The 24,085-nt window shown below is 33.3% G+C and overlaps 1 protein-coding gene across 3 annotated transcripts in view; it reads right to left on the reverse strand.

Annotated features, from left to right (window-relative positions):
• The window catches only part of FNBP1L (formin binding protein 1 like), a 105,551-nt gene that overhangs the window by 9,531 nt on the left and 71,935 nt on the right, over positions 1 to 24,085 (reverse strand). For 2 of the 3 annotated variants that reach the window (XM_080800903.1, XM_080800902.1), the window contains exons 5-10: positions 23,896 to 23,958; positions 17,787 to 17,891; positions 13,794 to 13,922; positions 11,843 to 11,989; positions 9,544 to 9,747; positions 759 to 868 (exon numbers count right to left, since the gene is read on the reverse strand). In XM_080800903.1, coding sequence (XP_080657029.1) covers positions 759 to 868; positions 9,544 to 9,747; positions 11,843 to 11,989; positions 13,794 to 13,922; positions 17,787 to 17,891; positions 23,896 to 23,958 — 758 coding nt within the window. Of the gene's footprint in view, positions 1 to 758; positions 869 to 3,346; positions 3,362 to 7,970; positions 8,130 to 9,543; positions 9,748 to 11,842; positions 11,990 to 13,793; positions 13,923 to 17,786; positions 17,892 to 23,895; positions 23,959 to 24,085 lie in introns of all 3 variants that reach the window. The other variant, XM_080800904.1, reaches the window with a different exon arrangement.

Genomic DNA, 24,085 nt, shown 5'->3' on the forward strand with positions numbered 1-24,085 from the left:
TTAAGATCAAAACTTTAATCACTTCTACACCTAAAACTGAAGTGACATTGTGTGTCAACTATACTTCAATAGCAAGAAAAACAAAACACTAAATCTGGAATGAAACTGCCTGAGCTGCAAAAAAACAAAAACAAACAACCCAAAAACCTTCAAGCACTCATGTTATAGTTTAAGCTCCAATTTTATCTTCAGTATAAAAGCAGATAGTAAGGCACCAATTCACTTAATAACCCTTTATTCATCATAACTATCTGTTCATGAAAACAGAACTAAAGGAAACTTTATATAAAATTGAAAAAAAATTACAGCTTTGAATCCATGAATCTGAAGCTGTAAGTGATTAAGTGTTGTTTGCCAACACATTTGCTGCAAACAAAATAATTATAGCTTTAGGTTTTGACTGAACTCAATGTATATATCGAAGCAAAATGAAATGTATCAAAGTGTAAGAGATGGTTAGTGCTGGTGAAACTATTTTGTAAATGAATCCTCAAACTATTTTGCAATATTAGGGAAAGCATAAATATAGACTACTGGCATCCAAGAGGTAAGCTGCAACCTAAGAAACTAACATTTCATTATTACCTGTGACATGGCAACCATAAAATTTTTCAAAGTTTAGGAGTCTACTTTTCCCTCAAAAGGTATTTCAATTAGGATATATGATTTTTAAACCTTTTATACATCACATTTAAACACATCATTCAGAGTCAACCTCTTAAAGAATAATATGGTAGAAAAGACTTAATGGAAAATACTTTTGGTCTGATTCTTTTTGTAGTTCTCGGTTAAGTTCATCGATGCGCTGCTGCAGCTTTTTACGTCTCTGTTCTGGTGGCAGATGACTGAAATCTTCTAGTGCTGGGCCCTGAAAATCATTATAAAAGACATCTTCAGGACATTTTATTTTTTAAATATACTCACTATAAAATAAAAATACATATCAATTTTAAGTTTAATTTCAAATTAGCCCCCCAAACAACTCTTTTTAAAAAATCGTAACAGATATGTATGTTAATTAAAACAACTGTATTGAAGAGCTCGAATTCCAGTCAGTTTATGAAGGCATAAAATAGAATACGTAAAAATGTAACCAGATGAAGAAAATTGGTAATGACCACTATCAGATTATTTTCAGGTCTTGGCGGTTAAAATAAATACATATGAACCTTCTTACGGCAACAACAACAAAATGGAAACACATAACATTTCTCACCTATACAAATTATTGTTTTATAGATAACATCACAATGCCAAATCAAATATTGCAAACGCTGACTGCAAATGTGAAAAGTTTATAGAAATAAGCAACTTACCTCATGAAGATAATCTAATTGGTGAAATATATTTTGATATTGAATAATCTTTCAATAATTACATTTATTAAGCCACTCTTTAGAACCAAAACATACCTGATTATTAAAAAACAAAAGGTAGAACTATCCCCTGTGTGAAATATAAGAAATTATTCTAATAAGGAGATATTCATTATCCTTTTGTACAACCTAGTAACATCCCTCAGTTATTCCTGAAAGAAAGTTATAATCCAAAAAAAGATGGGATCCTTCTTTAGGAAAGATGCTTGATGTTTGAAAAATTTTTAATGTTTTAATATTCAAGTAACTATCATTTAAGAAAAAGTATTAGTATTTAGATGTAAACTTCTGATTCAAATTATGTCTTTCTCATCTTAAGTGTTAATCATGTCACTCTTATTTGTCTTATCAGAGCTTACACAACAGAGCCAATATTAGCAACTACTGATTCCATTTACTATAAACCCATATTTACATCTTAAGTTTTTATACACTCCAAAAACTGATGACATTTTTCTTTTGGTGATTTTAGGAATATGCCAGTTCAATTTTCCAAGTATCGTTGAAATGAAATGCATCCTTGCTCTTTAGGCCACTTTTGCATATAACATATGCTAAGTAGCTTATTTCATCATCTGTAAGAATACTTCCTTGACTTTAAAAAAACTCACTTTTAGGATGGAGCCATGATCAAAGGTAACATTTAATTAATAAACAGAATCTCCAGAATTTTCCCCAAGTGGCCCATACATTATGGATATTTAACAAGCTTGCCTTTAAAAAGGCAGAGTATCTTGTCTGAGTAATTTTTGTTCTTTAATCTACCAGGTAGCAGAAATAAGAATCTGTCAATCAACTAAATCTGACCTAACTAAATGAATGGAAGAACTTCTTAAAGAAGGTGCCTTTAAATTTAGTGGTCAATTATTAATGTAAGCTGTCAGATTTAACCTAATTTCAGGTACAGGTTTTGAAAACTATTATATATGTGCCAAAGATAAAACTTCATAATTTATATTTGTAAAAATATTTCTTAAAAATTCTGAAAAGCTACTTAATGAAGAAATATAATTCAGTGTGGTTTTTGTGTAGTATTACAATAAACTCATAATTACCTATAAGTAAACCTTCCAGATTTCTACTTACCCCTAATTAAACCTTGTTCTCAAATTTATTAAACAGTGGATACTTAGGCATTTCTGATATCCCATTTTGACACTATAACCTGTTCTTTTACTGAATATGAGAACACACTACTTCCTATAGATATAGACCTCTGAGGCATTTTACAACTTTTCCTACTACAGGGGGTTAATTTCTAAAAGGACAGACTACAAGTCTGAAATTAAGTGGTCTGAAAGAGAGTGGTCTATTTTCCAAAAATAAGAAACTATGCAAGCGAAGATTTGGGGGTTAGGTCTTCACAATGTAGTTCCATTAATGTGTTTGAAATGTATAAAGGACCATCACACACATACACTGCACACACACACACACACACACACACACACACAATTTAGGTTATGTGTACTTTTATTCCCATTCAGTAGTACAGAAGAAGAAAGCACGAACTCTCTAATGAAATTAGTAGGAAATTTTCTTTCTTACTGTTTTGAAAATCTAATGTTTCTTAAGATAAACTAGAAATAAAAATTTATACAATCTTTTTCAAAGATGTTAAGAAAAATTATTTTTAATTTTCCACCTGTAAAAATATGAACTTTTGTTCTACCACATAACTTTAAAAATAATGATTAACCATAATTTTATGCTCCGTTAACATGACAAGGACTCCACTCAGTAACATTTAAGAACGTAATGGGTTGATTACAGTTAATCACATTATTTTTGAATTTTATGACATCAAGAGATACTGGCATAAATTGGACTATGGAATGAATTATAAAAAGAAAAGACGCATACAAGGTGAAAATGTGGGGTTGTACCTTACCACTTATTTTGAATTAAAAAAAAAAGTTTTGAAATTATTTAATGTTGGCACAGTATATAGATCAGCACATAAGGCTTACCATCTTCACCGACCACTGAATAGTTCAATGGAAAACAGAAAGAAATGGTAAATTATTCACATGAAATCATAATACAGAAGATGCAATAACTTATACTTTTTTTACAGTATTAAAATAAATCATGAACATTTCACAATCCAAACAATTATGCCAGAAAAACAATTTTAAAGCACATGTTGGGGAAAGTAAATTACTTGCAAAAAAGAAATACACTGATGATAATGGGCAGATATTTTCTAAATGCAACTAAAATCCAAAACAGAAATCATTTGATTAGTAATCATTTATTTTCTTCTTTAAAAGATAATCTTTTCTATAAGTAGATTCACTTATATAGCTCTTTATCCTCAAAATACTAATATCTGAAGAGCTGAATATAAAGATCTACTATTGGCCATTTAAAAGAAATCTTATATGAAGTATTAAAAAAAGAAAGGTTCTTTCCAATGCATTAAACAAAATACCATCACAGGAATTTTTATAGTTCAAAATAAATTTCAAATAAATTCCGAATTTAGTTCAAATAAAATTCAAAATTTTGAATTTAAATATGTCAAGGGTAGATAAGGGTAACATTTCTACTTTAGTTTTAAGGTTTTTTTAAGAAAATTATATTATCAAAGTACATTATCAAAATAGTAACTGAGTCACCCAGACTCAAGTTTCCCATATATATTTCCTAATAGACACAACTATATGGGGTGAATGTTGCTTTGAAGATCAAGTTTCTATTTTTCAAATTTTATTCTGAAATCCATATGTTCAATAAGCAACACTAAAAATATAATGGAAATTTTTAGAAAACTGGATATAATTTCTCAAAATATGAAATGACATAGCCAGAATGCTCTCATACAGTATATATACCACTAGTGTGTGTGTGTGTGTGTGTGTGTGTGTGTAGACACACACACACATACACACACGCATATATATGCCACATTATGTGGGTTAGCAACTGGCATTGCATCTATCAAGCATTCCCAGTAAACACGTGTGCACACATGTGCACGCTTACGCACGCACACACATACACACACACGCACCCCTTGTGACCCATAATACACAATACAGCTTTAAAAAGTTAATCTTCACATTCAATGTGTTTGGTTCGCAACCTCTGAAATTTATTTTTCCCTATTTTCTAAATCATCATGTTTTAGAAAACGTGGGGGATGTCAGGTAGAATTTCACATAAAAAAACTGAACATTAATAAATAACTGACAAAAATATCTACCCCTTATCTCCAATGAATTAGCTATATATATAGATGGTTATGATGATAAGAAAGATGACATTTATTATTCATTATCTTTCCAAATTAACTTAACATTCTTTAGACTGTCAGTAGTTTCAGGGAACAAACGCACAACTTATTTTGGTATCACAAAATTCCTGATAAAAAGATTAAAAGGATTAAATTTTAAAAAGATATTCACAATCTTTAATTTTATTAATACAAAATTATACAGAGCACAAGAAACAAAATATGTTAAGTATTTGAATTTATGTTATAATTTTCCCCAGCTAAATTTAAGTGAAATAAAAATTATTTTTCCAGTTTCTATATTAATACGTTTTAAAGAAAACATTAAGATGATTATAACTGAAGTATCAAATGTTTCAGTTTTTAGTTAATCTAGTTTCTTATCAATTAGAAGATTAATTTATAGTTCAATAACTTTAGATTTGGGGATACAAAAAACAAGTTCTTTGTAAAAATATTAGAAATACATCAAAATATTTTTTAAGTAATTCATGTTCAATGCATAAATACCCTCTTACTCTCATAAACAATTATCATGTACCTATAACTAGAAAATTTTATATAATTCCACACTTTAATAAATACACAAAGGAACTAAAAAGGAAATCAGGCTATTATAATTATTATATGTATTTCATTTAAAGACAGGAAAATCCTGATAACTGTATTCTGAATAAATAAAAGCTTACAAATATGAGTTTAGGTTTTTCAGATCATGAATAATTTAGATGGAAAACATGGACTCACTATTGCTAGATAAATCTTCCCCTCCAAAAAAGGATTACAAAGAAATCTCAAATAGTTACAGAGTAAAAATTATTTGTTTCTATATGAAGTAGTTAATTTTAGGTGTGCACCAAAGTAATAGTGCACCTAACCACTAATGGTTAGGTCTTGATGTCACAGAAGGAAATTATACACCACCAGCCCTCAGAAAAGGTCTACTGGTCAAAAACATCAGTCCAATATAACATTTCTCATACCTTTAAAAATATTAGGAACTACACATACTAGGGTTTAAAAAAAAAAAAAGAAAGAAAGAAAAAAAGAAAAAGAAATTATAATTTTTTAGGAAAGCCAAAAGTAGCTATTTAGGAAAAACAATGTTCAAACATAGTGCAAAATAAGAGTTTCTGATTTGAATGGTACAACTCTTGAGCTTTAAGAAACCTTAAGACTTACTTTGTAAGCTTAACAGACTGACATGTAAAACTGGCTTTTTAAAGCTTCTCTTCTTTTTGGATTTTTCTACATTGAGAAAATTCTTCAGTGGCAGAAAAATATTTCTACAGGTTAATTTTTAAATAGAATCTGATAAGCTATCAAATACCAAAATGAAAAATTTCTCAATAATAATAAACTTTGTTTTCTGCTCTATCCTCTAATCCCCTAGAGTCAATTTATCTGCCATATTTTCTACCTTGCATGTTGCTTTTCCATTGGTATGAAAACTAATAACAGGAGGAGGAAGATTTTGGCCTTCTGGAACTGCCCCCCGCCCCAGAACAATGTACTAATATTTAAAATTAAAGCAGTAAGTGTAAATAAGACAAATAATGGCTAAGCAGATACTTTTAAGTTCTACAGCTTATAAAATTCTATCTTAAGAATGAAGATGTCATATGTTTAAACTTCTTTCTCTAGAGCTCAGTTTTAACTTCCTAAACTTTTCTTCACAGAACTATATTTATTTCCTATCTCTACAACTATACAGTATAGATTACTGTAACTGGGTCTGACAGACTTGGCATGTACAAAGCTATAGCTATAAATAGTAATTTTGCATAATTTATGTAACAGAATTTAATTAAGTCTAAATCATCATAGAGAATAAGGATGGGAATTCTACCCTCATAACTCAATCAACAGAAATCCCAAGTATGATGTCTTAGAAGTCCTTCAAAGAAGTGTTAAGGGCTTTTAAAAATGGATACAGGTACCTATACTGCTTGTAAGTATAATACAGACTCATTCCTAGAGACTTTTCAGAAAGTCATTAATTACCTGTATCATTCACACACAGAATTAGGTAAGATAGATGTAAAAATGTTCATGACATTACAGGAAAAAAGGAAGTCCAAAAAGGGACATCATACACTAGAACACATCTGCTGCATTACTGACAATCACTTCAGTTTGTCATATTGTTTTAATGAAAATGCAGAGAATAATGTAATCTTGCCCTAAACAAATATATCTTGCTCTATACGTGGCCAGAAGAGAAACTCAACTAAAGCAATTTGTAGAAAAGACTATAAAATGTATTAAAACCAGACAGGCTAAACAGAGAAGGAAAGAGAAGACACAAAAAAGAAAGAAGGAAGACAGAGAGAAAGGGAGGAAAATGGACAGTGTGGGGAGAGTGGGCAGCAAAAATAAGAGCCCAACTATAGTTTATCACCACTAATGATTAGATTTCTTATGGCACTGATAGACTCAGAGTTCTCACCTGTGGGCTTTCAAACCTATGTTTTTCATATGTCCAAACAAATGCTCAAATTTCATAAATATATCTAAATTGTGAGCTATGAATATTATAAGCACAACCTTAAAATCAAACATAAATAAGAGAAATTAGCTTCACTGACATAATGGAATAACACTAATATTTATCAGTTGTATAACAGCTGTTGCTAAAAAAGTTTAATATTGCATTTTACTATTCTAAAATTTTTCACTTACAGAGAATATCTTCAGTTTTAAGTAAACATCAAAGGCTGGCCAATTGTTTTTTTAAAGGAAAAATTCTGGTAAAAAGTACTTTTGGTTTAGTCCAAGAACACAAATTCCACGTGGACATTCCTCAACATCTAGTATTTTATAGGCTTTTTAATTTACAAAATACTTACTAACGTATTATCTTACTTTGATCTACAATCCTAATATTTAACATGCCTTTTGTTAATTCTTTAAGTACTGGAAACTTTTTATACTTCTAAAAGTAGGGCAATTAAAATCGAACGTGATTTTTTTATTGTCAACAAAATATAAATTGGCAGAAGTCATTATTAGTGACAAATTATTGCATGAGTAACTCCAGTGACAAATTACTGAAAGTCTTAAAAATGTAAATACGTTACAAGACAATGGTGGACATATGATTTCACATAAACAAAAAAAATAGCTAATATGACTGTACCCAGCACCCTCTTTATAATACCATTCTTTTATGGTTGAGCATTTCAAATGTTATAAAGAGGAGTTGTTTTTAACTTGAGGGTAGCTATACTTAATTCTGTGGTGTTTTTAAACTGCATATTTACAGGAGAGAGCCTTATAATGAGGGTGGAGAGTATTAAAAGCCACACTACACACACAATAGGCCATCATGCATTTTAACCCATTATTAAACTTACCCCTCTTTTGAGGCTTCTGAAAGAAGGAATTCTGGGCTTCCCTGTTTTTATTTCATTCATACAATAATGCACGGGCTCAATGGAGAATGTGAGAAACTGGGACCCATTAGGAGTACTGGATGTGAATAAACTAGTAGGGGTTAAGGGTGGGGACTGTGGCTAATATGGAAATAAAGAAAGGAATCAATAAGCCAAATGTGCATAGTTTTTTCCTAAATGAAAATTCTATTTTTGGCAACATAATTTTCACAAAATAAATCTCAAAGTTTTCTATAAAAATAAGAGAATTAACATAGTTTTGCCAAAACTGTCATTTTAAAAAGTCAAATTTACTTTTAAAAACGTACCATTTCATTTGATCACTTTTTACAAGCTGACATTAAAAATATAGAGTACACAAATTATAATGTTAGAGCAATATGACCTACATAAAAAAATTCTCTTCTGGTTTCTAGAATATTAGCAATACCTAATTGGTTATACTTAACCTGTATTTGTCAGAGATAAAGGTGGCAGCTACAGGTAAAGTTATCTAAATAGGTAATGTTTATTAAAATATTAAAATTGCAACTATTATCACAAATAGGCAAATTTCATTACATTTGTGGTTTTTCTCTCAGACTGTTTCTATTTCATCCTCATTACACCTCATTAAAAAAAAAAATCAGTAGTCCTTATTTTTCTAAGCTCCATCTAGTTTGATTTGACTTTTTAAAAAGTCTCACCTCTCAACTTCTCACCTGGAAAATATTATTAAAAGCATGAATAATGACTGAATTAATTCTAAGTGCATTTCTAAAGATATTTATAGGTATATTATAATTTGAGTTATATTTATGCACATTCTTATGTCAAGAGCAGAAAAATGAATTACAATCATGTGTACTTTAGAAGAGCATATCAGATTAAAAGTACATATCTATTCTCAAACTAGACAGACACTGTTATAAACACTAAATTGGTAAGATTAAGCACTCATCTATTCCATTTGCTCATCTGTTGAGTTAGATTTTTCTAACATATACAACACATCAAAAAATGGATTCCAACAAAAAGTTAAGAATGAGGATCTCTTAGTAAACTAGAGACTTTTTAAACTTCCAATGACCACAAACACTGAGCCCTTCCCATTAAATATTTACCTGGATGATAAAAATAACTTTATTAGTATAATCTATAAAACCTAATGTGACATTTATTTTTGCTATGGTCACCCATTCATTCTAATAGAGAAACTGCAATTTTAGTGGTCTTACTGTTAGATCATAAAGACTCCTTAGAAATTCTGATTGAAACTATAAACAAGTGAAATTTCAAAGGCATATAATTCATGAGATATTAACAACTATTTAATATTTTTACATATCAAGTGGTGTTCAAATGTTCAATCCAGAAATAATTTTTACTATTTAGATACAAATCTGTTTCTAATAAGTAAAAAGTTAACTGAATCATTCAAATAAAAATGCTTATTCTCTATTAATAGTAAGCCATTATCCAATCAACACCTACATTGATTTAAATGACACACTAAAATAAAATTATTAGCATAGAAGAATTTTATGACTTTTACCTTTGGCTTCTTTCCAAAGAGCCACAACTTGCCCTTGGCCTTTCCTACTGTGGTTTTGGCATCCATCTTCCCACTTTCTTGTTTGGATGCACTGATAGTCCCATCAGATATGGTTCTATAAATATGCTGACTGTAATCTTCAAATGGAAAGTCTCCTGGAGGTTCAAATCCAGACTTGAAGGAGTCTACCACCATTTGAGAGTCCTACACATATGAAACATGTTTTTAAAACCATTTCATTTATCTTTAATACCATTAGCTTTCAAAACTTTACTCAAGAAAAACAACAAATAAAAATTTAAAGGGAAGAATTCTATAGTTATCATTAAAGGTTTAAAGTGAATAATTTGTTCCTGTAGATTAGTAATAAACCTTAAATATTTTAATCCCAATAAAAATACTAATTTATAATCAAGTTAACGCTTTATAAATTTGTAATATTCATGAATGTTTTTATTTCATAACTTCAACCCACTGAAATTCATCTAAGGACAAGTTAGTTGATAAGAAAGATCTGACAGAAGGAATACAGGAAGAGGTTCTACTCAAGTAGAAATTCTAAGAAGTTTCAAAGGAAAAGGGCATCTAACTGCAAAAGAGAGTAAGAGACAAGTAGAAAGGCTTTCATTCATCCAAATGGGAAAGGATAAACAAAGTATCTTAAAGATATACATGTTAACTGAGCAACAGAGAAAGATCTCACAAACAGTATTAAATTAAAAAAGCAACTTTAAAAATACAAAGTTCAGTATAATTTCCCTAAAACTTTAAAACTCATATAACTACTATATATCGTCTTTGGACAAACCTACCAGGATCCCAACGTTCTACTGACACCTTAAGCTCATTATTTTCAAGCAGAATACTTTATCTCTATGAACTCCTCCAGACCGGACCCCTAACCACTTCTCTTTTGTGGCCTATTTCTGTTAATTGTGCATTTTACCTGTCATTTAGTCAAATGTTATCCATAAGTCACACTTCAGTTTTGTCATTAATGCTACCCCTACCAATATGAGAAAGGAGAAGGGACTTAACTATATTTGTATTCTTGTATCCAGCCATACTGAAATGTAAACGTAATCTCTGAATTCCCAATTAAAGAACCCAAAAATTCTTATTTTTTTAAAATTTATTAATTAATTTTGGAGAGGGGAGGGGGGGAAGCAGGCAAGTGGGGGGAGGGGCAAAGGAAGCATCTTCAAGCAGACTCCCCACTGAGCACTGGGGTGGGGGGTGGCTGAGGGAACCCCCACGGGGCTTGATCCCAGGACCCCAATCTCATGACCTGAGCCCTGAAACAAAACCAAGAGTCTGACACTTAACCAACTGACCCACCCAGGCACCCCCCAAAATGCTTTTTTAATTTTTAAAGGATTATTTACTTATTTATTTATTTGACAGAGAAAGAGAGAGAGAGAGATCACAAGTAGGCAGAGAGAGGGGGGGAAACAGACTCCCTGCTGAGCAGACAGCACGATGCAGGGCTCAATCCCAGGACCCTGAGATCATAACCTGAGCCAAAGGCAGAGGCTTAACCCACTGAGCCACCCAGGTGCCCCCAAAATCCTTTTATTTTTAAAATTTAAATTAGAATTCTATGTGTTACCGGAAGGATGCTAACTAACATAATACCAATTTGCTATGAAGACTAAAATATGTGGTATATATTTGGTACCCCCCAAACACTGGTTCTCTTCTCTTACTCTTTCCTCATAATCTCTGTTTCTGGCCAACCATCCTTTCTGGTCACTCAATCAACATTTACTGAGAAATGACCAGGTACAAGAGTCTTGCTAGACCTTAATCAAGATAGAATGTGACTGGATATACTTCCTCAAGGGGAGCAGGGCTATGCTGTTCCTTCTACTTATTAAAGCCCTCCGCCCTTTTTCCCATGGGCCATTACTTCATACACTACCCATGCTTCAGGTGCCAACTCTTATATTAAAAGCAATTCCTACAATAACTCCAGATCTATTTCTTTCTCTTAACTTTCACTAGAGTTAAGAATATAATACAGTTTGTAACCTACAGTTCACAGGTTGCATTATACTCTTAGAGTAGATTTAGTGAGGGGAGGAAAAGGATTAGAACTCTTTCTTTCAGAACTAGAATTTTAGTGTTTAGAATGATCTTTAAACCCAAAGGAGTCCAATCTACTGCCAGACATCTACAGAATATAATTTAGAATCAGGTACTCATCAATTACTTTGCCCCTTTCCTAATTCATTTCACCATCCCCAGCTGCATACCTAAACCAAATACACTTATTCAAATACAATTATATAGCACTTACTCTTCTTTCATCAACTGATTTTGCGGCGAGAATCATTCCTTCCAAACATTTTGAAATGATAGGAATAACTTTGCGTTCTGAGTCTGCAAATCCTCTGTAACACTCACTGAGTTTAATAGTCCTTCGTTCATCCATTTCTTGTAGTTGCTAATAATCAGAAATTTTTTAAAAAAGGGAATACTGAATTTTCTTTTCATGCTGAAGTAAATCCCACCTCCAAATTAAGGATTCTACAGTAACAGTTACATTGTTGTTAATACTTTTTCAGTGCTACAAACTTAAAATACTTAAAACTTGAGACCTGTTCTGTAACAAAAGAAAAAAAAATATCCAGCCTTTTTAGCACATCTTAAAACCAGGTGACACTGGTTTTCAAGTATTCTAAAGGCACCCCCTAACAGGCTACCAGCTCCCTACCTCTTACCACCTCCACCTTTCATTCTTCAGTCAGAGCAGTTGTGTATGTGTCCAGGGAAAGCTGCACTTGAAAAGAGAATTCTGATGCTCTTTCCGCCCCCCCCCCCCGCCCTTTTTAAGCAACTGACTTATAACATATATAAATCTGAGACTTCTAAGCCCTTTAGTTAGTTCAGACTACTTCCATAAGATCTGGCTGGACTAAGGATCCAGAGTTGACTGAATACAACAGGTACTCAGATCTACCAGTAAGTCTACTGCTCAGAGTCAAAGGATTGGGGACACAAGATGAAAAACAGGAAGCCATATGGTGAAAATGGTATATACAATGGAATCCCCACAGTTCAAAAATTCACTGGCACATGACACTAAGAATTATGCTGTAACAAGTGAAGCCAATAAATTAACGGCATTTCTGACATTTAAAATCTGCCAGTGCTACAAAGCCTTTCTTTCTCCTAGGAAGCAGCTACACTGCTCAAATCCCCAAACTCACATAGCCTTCATACCAGTTCTTCCTCTCTAATTACTTCCCGAAGCCTGTGGGTTTATTTTGACACCCACATTTTCACAAAAGGAACTGCTCCCAGCATTACAAAATGGCAAGACTGCTCCATAGCAAGGTCCAAATAAAAGGATCAGCCCAAAACACAGAAAGTGGTTGATCTCCAAGTTATGGTCTCCCCAGAACATGAAGGCTTAGCTGGAGAGCCTAGAAAAGCACCCAGAGAGAGGACTGGCAGGCTAGATACTCTGGATTAAATGACTGGAATATGATATCCACTCTAGCCCACTACCTCTAACTATGCTCCCTTTGCACTGCTAATTTGGTTAAAAAGAAAAAGGAAAATATATTTGGGCTCACAACTCTCTCCATATAAGCTCTGCTCTCCCACATTACTTTCAACACCATTTCACTTAATCCCTCTTCTCTAAATTCTCGTCTTTCTGTAATAAGCAGTAACATAACTTAGCCTTCATAGAAATTCTCGGTTTTTAGCTCAGGTTGTTTGGCAACTGTTTATCATCAAATGATAATGGATGGAATTTGTAAGTAAACTTATGGCCTGAATTACATTTATGATCTGGCAGCTAGGAAGACAAGCAGGCAAAAACTGGGATAGCAAATCCATTTCATAAGATTTATTTCTGCCACATGGAATAATGCCAGTGATTCTGGTATAGTGTCAAAAAGCTACATCCCAATTCTTGTCAAGCAGATTACAATGTACAATTCCAGTGAATTCTCCCCTATGTCCTAATGCTCAGTGATATGGTATTAAACTTTATCCAGAAAACGTCATTGTTTTAGTGTTTATTACACTAATAATAAATCTATAGGAAAATCTGTGATTTCAAAGTTAGGAAAAATTTACTTTTCAAATCTATAATCATAAAGGAAGTTCATATCACTAATCCTGGTGACTAATAAATATAGAAACATGCTGGTTTATTCCTGAAATTTAAGTTTTACATTTGAAGAATAGCTCTTCCAACTCTAAAACTACATTAATTTCATACATCTAAACTTTACCTTGTAAATCTGAGGAATCACTACGTAGAAATGTTTGTGTTGTTCTCCATTAAAGTTCTGTAACTGTGCCGCATATTCATTTTTATTTTCATCAGCCATATGTGTACGCAGATTCAACTGCTGTTTGGCCTAGAGACAAATTGGTCCAAATCATTACCAACAAAAATAATGAAAAAAATCATACCTAATTTGCTTTTCTAAGAATTATACCAAAACTAGACTTTTTCTAATTATTAATATCACTTAAAATTTAAAGAGATGCTTGCAGATCTTCTGGCCAGAGCACTATCCTTTGCAACATTCCCTTTCTCTTACTGCAAAAGAGTCCTCCCTCTTGCAATAATCTGTTCAAATGAAGTTTCTCCTTACCAAATCCAGATTTTTTAAAATTAAACAAATGACAACATTATGGCCTGACTTAAAACAGGATGCTCTTAATCAGAAGGGAAAAACAGTACAGAAATATTTTAGACAGTTAAAGTCAGTAGTGCAATATGCCTTCAAACATAATCCACTTATATCCAACTAGAACCACAGTGGAACCAAATAATGATAAAAATGTTAATTTTGGATAAAGTAATACTTGACAACGATCTCCATCTCTATAAAAAACCAGAGGTACTTTAAGGAATGTTTATTTAGAATACAGCTGTGTTCATCTCAAGCTCTTAGAGAAGTGTTTTTTGAGAGAGTCAGGTTAGCATCATCTATATTGATAAGAATGTTAGAATACAAACTTAACATAAAATCATTAATTCCAGATTTAATGAAAGGGAATCTAAATAAATTTCTCAACTGTTCTAAAGTAATAAGAAAAAACTAAGTAGGAATTCAACTCAATTTTTCAGTGTTTCAAGGAATAAATCATGTTATACTACAGTATTTTGGAAACAGTAAAGCACATTGTGAATAAACTTCATTACTTTAATTCCATTTTCTGTAAATGGAGTCTCTAGCCTTCTAACAGTAGGTCCCTAAGTTATTCGGAATTCAGAAACAAACTGACCTATGGAAATACATGCTAGCAAGACACCAAATTAGCCCACAAAAATGCATTTAATCCACAGTGTACTTGAAGATTACAATACTTAAGTACTACGGAAACTAAACACCAAGCCCAGAGTATTTCCACAGAAAAATACATTTGAAGTTCCAATGTGAGACCTTAAGTACACATTCATTTATTTCTTCCCTCTTTCTCCCTGCTCCCACAAACTATGACGGAAGACAGTATTCCAAATTATTCTCTACTCACAATGGTTCCATCAGGAGAAACCATTTCTGTTCTAAAGTCACTAGCTGTGATTGCCAAAGCATGGGGCAAAGGTTCCAGCAAGGTATGTGGGAGTATAACACTAGAAAGCTAATAACAACTGAAGCTTCCTCTGGCATACAGTGGGCTTCATACTAATTGCCTTCTCTCTTTTATTTTTTAATATTGCATTAAAAATCCTTTAAATTTTTAATTGTGGTAAAATATACAATACATGTAACATAAAACTGACCACCTTAGTAATTTCTAAGTGTACAGTTCAGTAGTGTTATGGTAAACTCACGCTGTATTATTGCTTTAGGAGAATCAGTAACTAGCTTGCTCCCTCTTCACCATTTTTTTTTTTTTTAAACTTTTATCAATAGTTGCTCAATTGAAACTATGATCCCTTCCCTCCCTGGTCACTTACAATAGAATTCCTCTACTTCATAGTTCTTAAAGCAAATCCTCAAAGTTTTCTAAATTTCTAATAAGTAAAGGAACTGCAAACAAATGAACATGAAAAAGGAAATTATGAATATGAAAATTCTTGAGTTAGGTCAAACTATTAAACATGTTATATCTGGATTTCAAAATATCTAATTAGTCTCTAAAGATATCTTTACAGACAAAATGAAAAGTTAAATGAGAGTCCAGTTAAAGAGATCCTTAACTTGTCTATTACATAAACTATGTATTCAAACAATGTTTAGTCAAAGGAGTTCTTAAGGAACCAGTGACAACAAGAAAGGATGAATCCCATGTATTGAACAGTGCTGCTTCCAACTGCTGTGGTCCACATTTTTATCAAATAATGGTAACACATTATGTGCATGACATGATGCTGGGAAGGAAATGAATATATGGATGATCAAAATCAGGATCCAAAAATCTTCACAGCAGAGTTGAGTCTAATAATTGATACAGATGTACATATGCATTTAAAATACCAACAGTACAAGTTCTGAAACATGTTCTCATACCACACCACATATGAAAACACATTGGGTTAACCATAAACTCAATGGGAGTCCATCCAAACAAGTGGTCAATATACATTTAGGCCATTATTAACATAAATTTGGTGTTCAAAACAAGGGAGGCAATCACACTCAGGACTAGTAAGACCATACCTGTATTATTACATCCAATCAGAAGTAACATAGTTTATGTGGGATATTAACAAATTAACAGGTATCCAAAGGAAAATAGTTAACTTGAAAATATTTCCTAAATAGAATAAAAGAAACACAATGGTTTATCTAAGGGTAGAAAATCTGCTACAAATATCTAAAGAGCTATTAGGAGGAAAATACAGATTTGATATGTTTCTGGTATCTCAAAGAAATTTAAACAGAGTAATGAGTGGGATCAATATAAGGAAATGTTAACATTGGCAGGTGTTTGGGGAGAACTGCCTTAAGACTGTGTATTTCCAACAAGACGGAACTTAGTATCATTAGAGGTTTAAAGTCATTAAAAATCAAGTAGAAGGGGCACCTGGGTGGCTCAGTGGGTTAAGCCTCTGCCTTCGGCTCAGGTCATGATCTCAGGGTCCTGGGATCAAGCCCCGAATGGGGCTCTCTGCTCGGCAAGGAGCCTGCTTCCCCCCGTCTCTCTGCCTGCCTCTCTACCTGCTTGTGATCTATCAAATAAATAAATAAATAAAATCTAAAAACAAAATAAAAAAACCAGGTAGAAAAAATAAAAGCCTCCTAAGTTATACTAGAAGGCCTTTAAGGTAATTGTAAAATCTGGATTTTATATAATTTTATAGCTTTAAAGTGGTAAAGAAAACAGAATGCAGAAAATAAATCACTACTCCCTTCCTTACTTTTTTCTTGTTCTAATCTTATAGAGAATTATAGAATCCTAAGTTGAAAATATACAAATGGAGGGCCTTTGTATATACAAAAATGTGGAGTAAGTAAGTAAATCCCAATATTTCAGCTCCATCACTATGTCAAATGTTCTAAGATAAAGAGCATATAGCAGGGGAAAAGGAAAACCTAAGCAGCATAAGTTACAGGGCTGATCGTACAAATAGTTAATGTTACAGAACATCTGACCCAGGTCAGTTAGTGACAAGAGAGTTCAGTTTCCCAAAATGAATGAATGAATGAATGAATGAAACAAACAAACACATAAACAGCTAACATCACATACCTCTAACACTTTGATCTTGTTTTGCCTTGTGTCAAATTGGGGAACCACACTACCCAACTCCCATTTGCACACCCCATCAACCTACCTTAGACTTTTTTTTAAATTCTTATTTATATATTTGTCAGAGAGCGTGAGCACAAGCAGGGGGACTGGCAGGCAGAGCACGCAGAGGGAGAAGCAGGCTCCCTGCTGAGCAGCGAGCCCAACACGGGATACAAGCGCAGGACCCTGGGATCATGACCTGAGCTGAAGGAAGTCGCTTAACCAAATGAGCCACCCAGGCATCCCTTACCTTAGACTTTCTATTGTTTTGGAATAGGGCAGAAACTCACTCGCAATAGCAACCATTTCTTTCTTATGCATTCTGAATGCAGTTAAGACAGAATAAAATAAAGTAACACATATTAACTACTTTCTCAGACTAATTTGTGATATGGAAGTACACAAATATTTGTATATTTTAGATTTAGACATAATTTTTCTCCTGGGAAAACTACCAATACAAACATTGTAACTATTTTCCATATGTAAATAATGATATTTTGATGCGGAAGTCAGTTTGGATTATTTCTTACCTTTTCAACATCTGCCTTGGTTGCATTAGTATCATTATCCAATCTTTCATAACTCTGTTGTGCCTTTTCCGCCTCTCTACATTCTCTTTCAAATTTCTTTTTACTCTGTTTAAAAAATTAAAATATCACACTGAGATACAGAATTATCTCATTAAAAAATAAATTTAAAATGCTGCAACTGTACATTGTATAGAATTACGTAGTAAAAGTAAAATTTTTCTAAATTAGGAAAGAAATGTTAGCATTATAATCAATCCATATGAGTTAAATATCAGACATTATAGACTGTGAAGGAAAAAAAAATCACAGGCATGACTGAGTTAATATTTATAATATACTTCATCATTTGCCAATAAGAAAAAAATCACATGTATTTTATAATTTTTTATTATAAGCTCACCTTCAGAAGGACTTTTTTGGTTTGTCTGGTGTTTTGTGTTTGGTTTTGTAGGTTTGTTTAGCTGGTTGGTTTTGGTGTTTGCTTTTCATTTTTTGTGGTGGAATGTGGAAATGTCCTCCCTCCAAAGTGGCTTCAAATTGTTTCTTCTAGGTGTCCCAGGAATACTGTTAGCCCAGAACCAGGCCTTTAAAATTTTCACCTAATTCAAATGACTATGACTTTGTAAAAGCTATTCACAACAGAGCTGTGCGATATGTACCATATTTCCTTTCCTGCACACTTCCTTTTTTTTACTCCTGGACTTAATATTTTATCTTTGCTTAGTTTTCAACATATTTTTTTCTAATTCCACCCTAGTGTGCACAGTTCTTTAAAAATCTCTCCTCAGTTAATTCTAACATATTTGGAATTCTATCCATTTTATTTTCTTAATGAAAATCTCTTCCAAAGGCCTTGATCTACTGTAATTTGGACTACGTAGTCAAACTAGACCTATTGCATAGCTGCTTCCTTAAAAATTCCCTTCACCATCATTGCCGATTCCTTTCACCTCCCCTTTTGACTTTAAATTCATATTTCCCAATTCACACTTTCCCCTTTCCTGGTTCTTTATTTTGCTAGAATACATTCAGCAACAGCTTCCTAAAAGATCTGCAGGAGGTAATTTTCACATCTCCATGGCCAAAAATACCTTTACCATCACTTTCAATTGATAAAATTTGGCTGGGTATGATGCTGTCAGAAACTGTCTTCCTTCAGCAATGTAAAAGTACTAACTAATCCACTGTCTTCTGGCTTCTTGATCCCATTCTGATTCCTGATCCTCTGCATAAAACATGTTTGTTTTGTTTTCCACTCTGGAGGGTGGTAAGCATCTTCTCTCTCCTAATGGTTCTGAAATTTCATGAAGATATGTGTTGCTCTGAATCCACTGTGCTGAGCACCTAGAAAATCCTTTCCATCTGGAAACTCGTGTCTTTCCATTCTGGGAAAATTTTTCTTGAATTATTTTTGTCTGTCCATTTTCAGTGTGTTCTCTTTTATAGAATGCTTATTACCTTGAAAATGAACCTACAGGATGAACCCTCTACTTTTCCTGTATTTTCAATTTCTATCATTCTGCTCTACTTTGAGAGATTTCTTCAATTTTATTTTTTCTAATGTGTTTTTCATTTCTGCTATCCTAAAGTTCTTGTGTGTGTTCCTTCTTTGACAGCATCTTATTCCTATTTCACAGATATAGTATCTTCTCTATTCCCTTTCAGAATATTAATAATGTTTCAAATGTTTTGATTGTTTTTGCTATTTTCTATTTCCTTTCAGTTATTGTTTCTTCAAAGCTGCACCCCCCTGCCAAAGTTTTGGTCTTCATTATTTACATTAGTTGTTTTCTCTAAATGTCTGAGGATCCATGCCTTTCTGTTCTTATTTTAAAAGCTAAATGAAAGTTCTACAGGTGGGGCTTGTGGATTATTGTCTCTTCCTCTAGGGTAATATGGCCAGGCAGTTTCCTCAGAGAAACCATACTATTGTTATCTCTAAGTCTTTCCTCTCAAGCTAGTTAGATTCCCCAGAGAAGATTCCTCAATTTCTTACCTGGAAAAACATATCCCTTGCTACTGTATTCTGAGAATCATTTAGAAGAAAGCAGAGGATGTCAACATTTTCTATGTAGCTAACAACCTCATTAGAACAAGTTAGATGTCAATTTCTTATCTCGAGGATTACAAAACTATACACGGGGCAAATCTGGGTTCCGAACCTCATAACTACAAGGTCAACGTCTAAATTTTTCACAAGACACCTCTCCTCCTTTGACCTTCAGACAGAGACAAATTTCTCTGCTGTCTCCTTTGACCAGTGGGCAGAGTTCTTACAGTCCATCTTTCACTAAAGGGCTAGTCCTTTGAAGGTTCAAAATTTTACACAGGTTTATCAGTTCCAACTCTCTACAACACATAGAGCTAAAACATCATCTCTGTCCCTGTATATTAAAATGTAAACCCTTACCAAGGTCCATTAAACCACCACACTCCAATACCTCTGCCTTTATTCTTCAAATGCCACTGTATCAGCTCATACACCTACTGCTCTGGCCTCTAGTTTACCCGTTTTCTAGCAGTTAGTAATAGATTTCCCTTTCTCTTAGTTCTAAGAACTTAAAATACAATAAAAAATATTTTAGCTATTATATCAAAGTATTTGTAGCCAAGAGGTTTCTGAGTTACCTCAGATTGTCATATAGCTAGAATCAGACATACCTATACAATTAACATCAAATAAATGTGCTCAGAAAATTTTACAAATTCTTTAAATGTACCACTTTGATTAGTATAAAAATACCAAATGAGACATGTACAATTTATTCAAAGCACATAAATATATCTGAATGCACATAATATTCAGAATGTCACTTTCCTATTAAGATTAAATTTCCACATTAAAAATAAATTTCCACATTTACTTCTCTGAAACTCAGTTCATACTGTTTTCAAACTGAATAGCTACAGGCTACTAATTTTGTTTCAATGTGAAGCTACTATATACAAAAGTACTTTTATATTAGGCATCTTATTATTTGTGAAAAAGAAACTATTAATTTCAGTGCGACAGCAAAAGAATCACTAGTACAATATTAAAAATACTAATACAGTAATATTAAAAATTCTCCTTCCCTGAAAGGTATCATTATACAATATAGGAATACACTCCAGAAAAGACTCCCCTTCCTTCACCCTTTACATGCCAGACTAATCAGCAGCCACTTCTATTCCCCCACCACTTCTTAGAAGAGCCCACCTCCCAGGGTAAAGCCTGAAAATAGCTGATACTTGCTTTACCAGCCTCCCCACAGCTGGAGCATGGTCAAGTAATCTAATCCTGTCAAAGGTACCCATTAGGAAGTCTGCTGGGGATTTTCTGAAAGTTTTCCCTCCCTAATAAAAAGGAACAGTTAAAAGAGAAATGCTCTCTTTTTCCTGCTTCCGAATTCAGCTGAGAGGATGTGATGCCTGGCAGCTTAAGCTGGCTGTTGACCATAAGGAGACAAGCCTGAGGAAAAAAGCCAACATAGTCAAGACATAGAAAGTGGACAGAGAAAGCAGAAGCAGGTTTAGTGAGATCACTGAGCTACTGACCAACACTGAAACTGCTCCATTTCTGAGCTCTATTCTTAATAAATCTGCACGCTTTGTTACCTAAGCCGCCTGACAGACCTGGCATCTTTGATACTTCTATCTTGGTAATCTCTCATCAGCCCTTCAAAATCTTTGCAGGCTACTCTCTTCTGCCCTCATCTTAAATGCCGGTGTGGCCTATTTTCATTATCCCAAGGTTAATAACTGTCTTTTTAAATATTTTCCTCAACTTTCAATACTCTGTCACTAACTCAGCCTGTCTCTTCCACTTCTTTATCTCTCAATTATTTCAAAAATGTTAGGAATTTTGCAAATTCATTTCCTTGATTAAACAGGAAGATAAAAGAACTAAGAAATGGGATCCTGCACATATTTCTACATATTCCACAAAAATTATATTTGTCTGTCTCCCTCACTAGACTGCAGGTTAGACAAAAACAAGGACTATGTCACTTATTCTTTTTTCCCCACTGTTCACTTTTTTACCATGACTCAGTACACATCAACAATACCTTCAATAAACGTAAGTTGAGCTGAACACACCTTTAATGGTTCTCACATTTTTTTTTCAATGCTTCTTTCTTATGATCCCTCTAACTTATGCTTAGTAACTGCCAACTGTTCTAAAGGCAAGTCAGCACATATTAACAGGAATAATTTGTGCCAACACAAGTTTTTAAAGGGACCAATGACTCATGAGTGTAGGAGTCTGTTATTATGTGTAAATGAAAACACACATACATACACACTCATTAGGCGGCAGATACTAAGAGAATGCTAGGTAAGGTAATTTAAAATTTAATAAATGTAAACACTCCCTAAAAGTCTTGTTAAAACCAATTAAGATGAAAATGAAAACAAAAATGAAAGGGACTATTAATATAAATAAGAATTCTCAATTAGCATTAGTGCCTAGAATCATATATCAATGACATTTATATAGCAGAACTTTACTCTTAGAATATGTGATTTCGGGGCACCTGGGTGGCTCAGTGGGTTAAAGCCTCTGCCTTCGGCTCAAGTCATGATCCCAGGGTCCTGGGATCCTGGGATCGAGCCCCGCATCGGGCTCTCTGCCCAGCGGGGAGCCTGCTTCCTCCTCTCTCTCCCTTCCTGCCTCTCTGCCTACTTGTGATCTCTGTCTGTCAAATAAACAAATAAAATCTTAAAAAAAAAAAAAAAAGAATATGTGATTTCAAGCTCTGAATGTGTGATTTTAAAAAAAAGGAAAAAAGGCCAAAAACACGCATATACATGAGGTTTTTTAAATCTCAAATCTAAAAGTCCTTTTCCCAAACTAAATTAGCACAAACTAAATTAATTTAACATGGGAAAAACTCCCTTTAGCATAATTTTCAAGGAATAGTGTCCATAATAAAAAATATGCAAGTAAGAGAGTAAAAAGTTAGCTGCTTGCTAACCTGAGAGTTCAGAAAGAATATACTTAAGATTTTATTTATGTATTAAGAAAGAGAGCCTATGAGAGTAGGGAGGGGCAAAGGAGGAGAGGGAGAGAGGAGAATCTGAAGCAGACTCTGCATTCAGCAGGGAGCCCAACACAGCTGAAACTCACGATCTGAGCTAAAACCAAGAGTGGGATGCTCAACTGAGTCAGGCAGGTGCCCCAAGAAAGAATATTAGTCTTATACTATAGAACATAATGTGGTAGAAAATCTTAATGAAAGCAGACAACAATGTTCCTTACAGACATCTTGTTTTTCAAATGACTGCATGCCAGAATATTTAAGAGAAAGCACACTAGCAAGCACCTTTGGAAGTCTGGGTTTTTGGTTTTGTTTTTTTTTAAGATTTTTTATTTGAGAGAGAGAGCGTGCGCACGCGAGCGAGTAAGCACGGGGAGGGGCAAAGAGAGAGGGACAGAAATTCTCAAGCAGGCTCTCTGCTAAGCTGGATCCCAGGACCCCAAGAACACAACCTGAACTGAAAATAAGAGTCAGCCATTCAACCAATTCAGCCACCCAGGAGCCTCCACCTTGGAAAGTTTTTATAATAAATAATTATTATACTTTTATAATTTTACCTATAAATACTACCAAATATTTTCTTTCCTATAATTTGATGGTCTATGACCAGGAGCCCAGTACTAGGAAGATTTACATTATTACAGAATCACTGAACTGGAAGAAACATTTCATATAATCTAGTCCACTGTTTTGATTTTTCATATGCTAAAGATGAAATCAAGAGAAATCAAAAGACAGAACTAGATTCTAGGTCCTCTAAGTCTCTGTCAAATTGTCTTCTGAGATACATCACTATTAATATTCCCACTACCCCTACTCTTTTATCAATATTTTATAGTAACTACTGCAAAATCAAAAAGTATATTCCTAAACTTTTAGAGTTATCTGAAGTTATCTGAAGATTACAGAATTGGTACAATATAAAGCCATATAGAAAAAGAAAATGACAAAATGACTTCACATTCTTTGCACCAATGTCAAATAGAATAAATACATCAAGAAATATTAAACTCAAAAGATGTGAAGCATAGGAGAATTTGGGGCTAAGCAGTCTACAAAACTATAAGCATGAAAACATTATAACCTACATTATCCATCTGTTTCCAGCACATGTCAAGGTACTGTTGAGCTTTCCGTCCCTCTTGAAGATGCTGAAGATCATAACCAAAAAACAAACAAAAAATTATATTTGAATACTAAAATTCTAAAAACCCCCCAAAACCTTTACTTTTCACTTTATTTTTTCTAGGTACTAATTATATAACTCTATCAAGACCT

This window comes from Martes martes (genome assembly GCF_963455335.1).
Source record: "Martes martes genome assembly, chromosome: 4".
NCBI classification, from domain to species: domain Eukaryota; kingdom Metazoa; phylum Chordata; class Mammalia; order Carnivora; family Mustelidae; genus Martes; species Martes martes.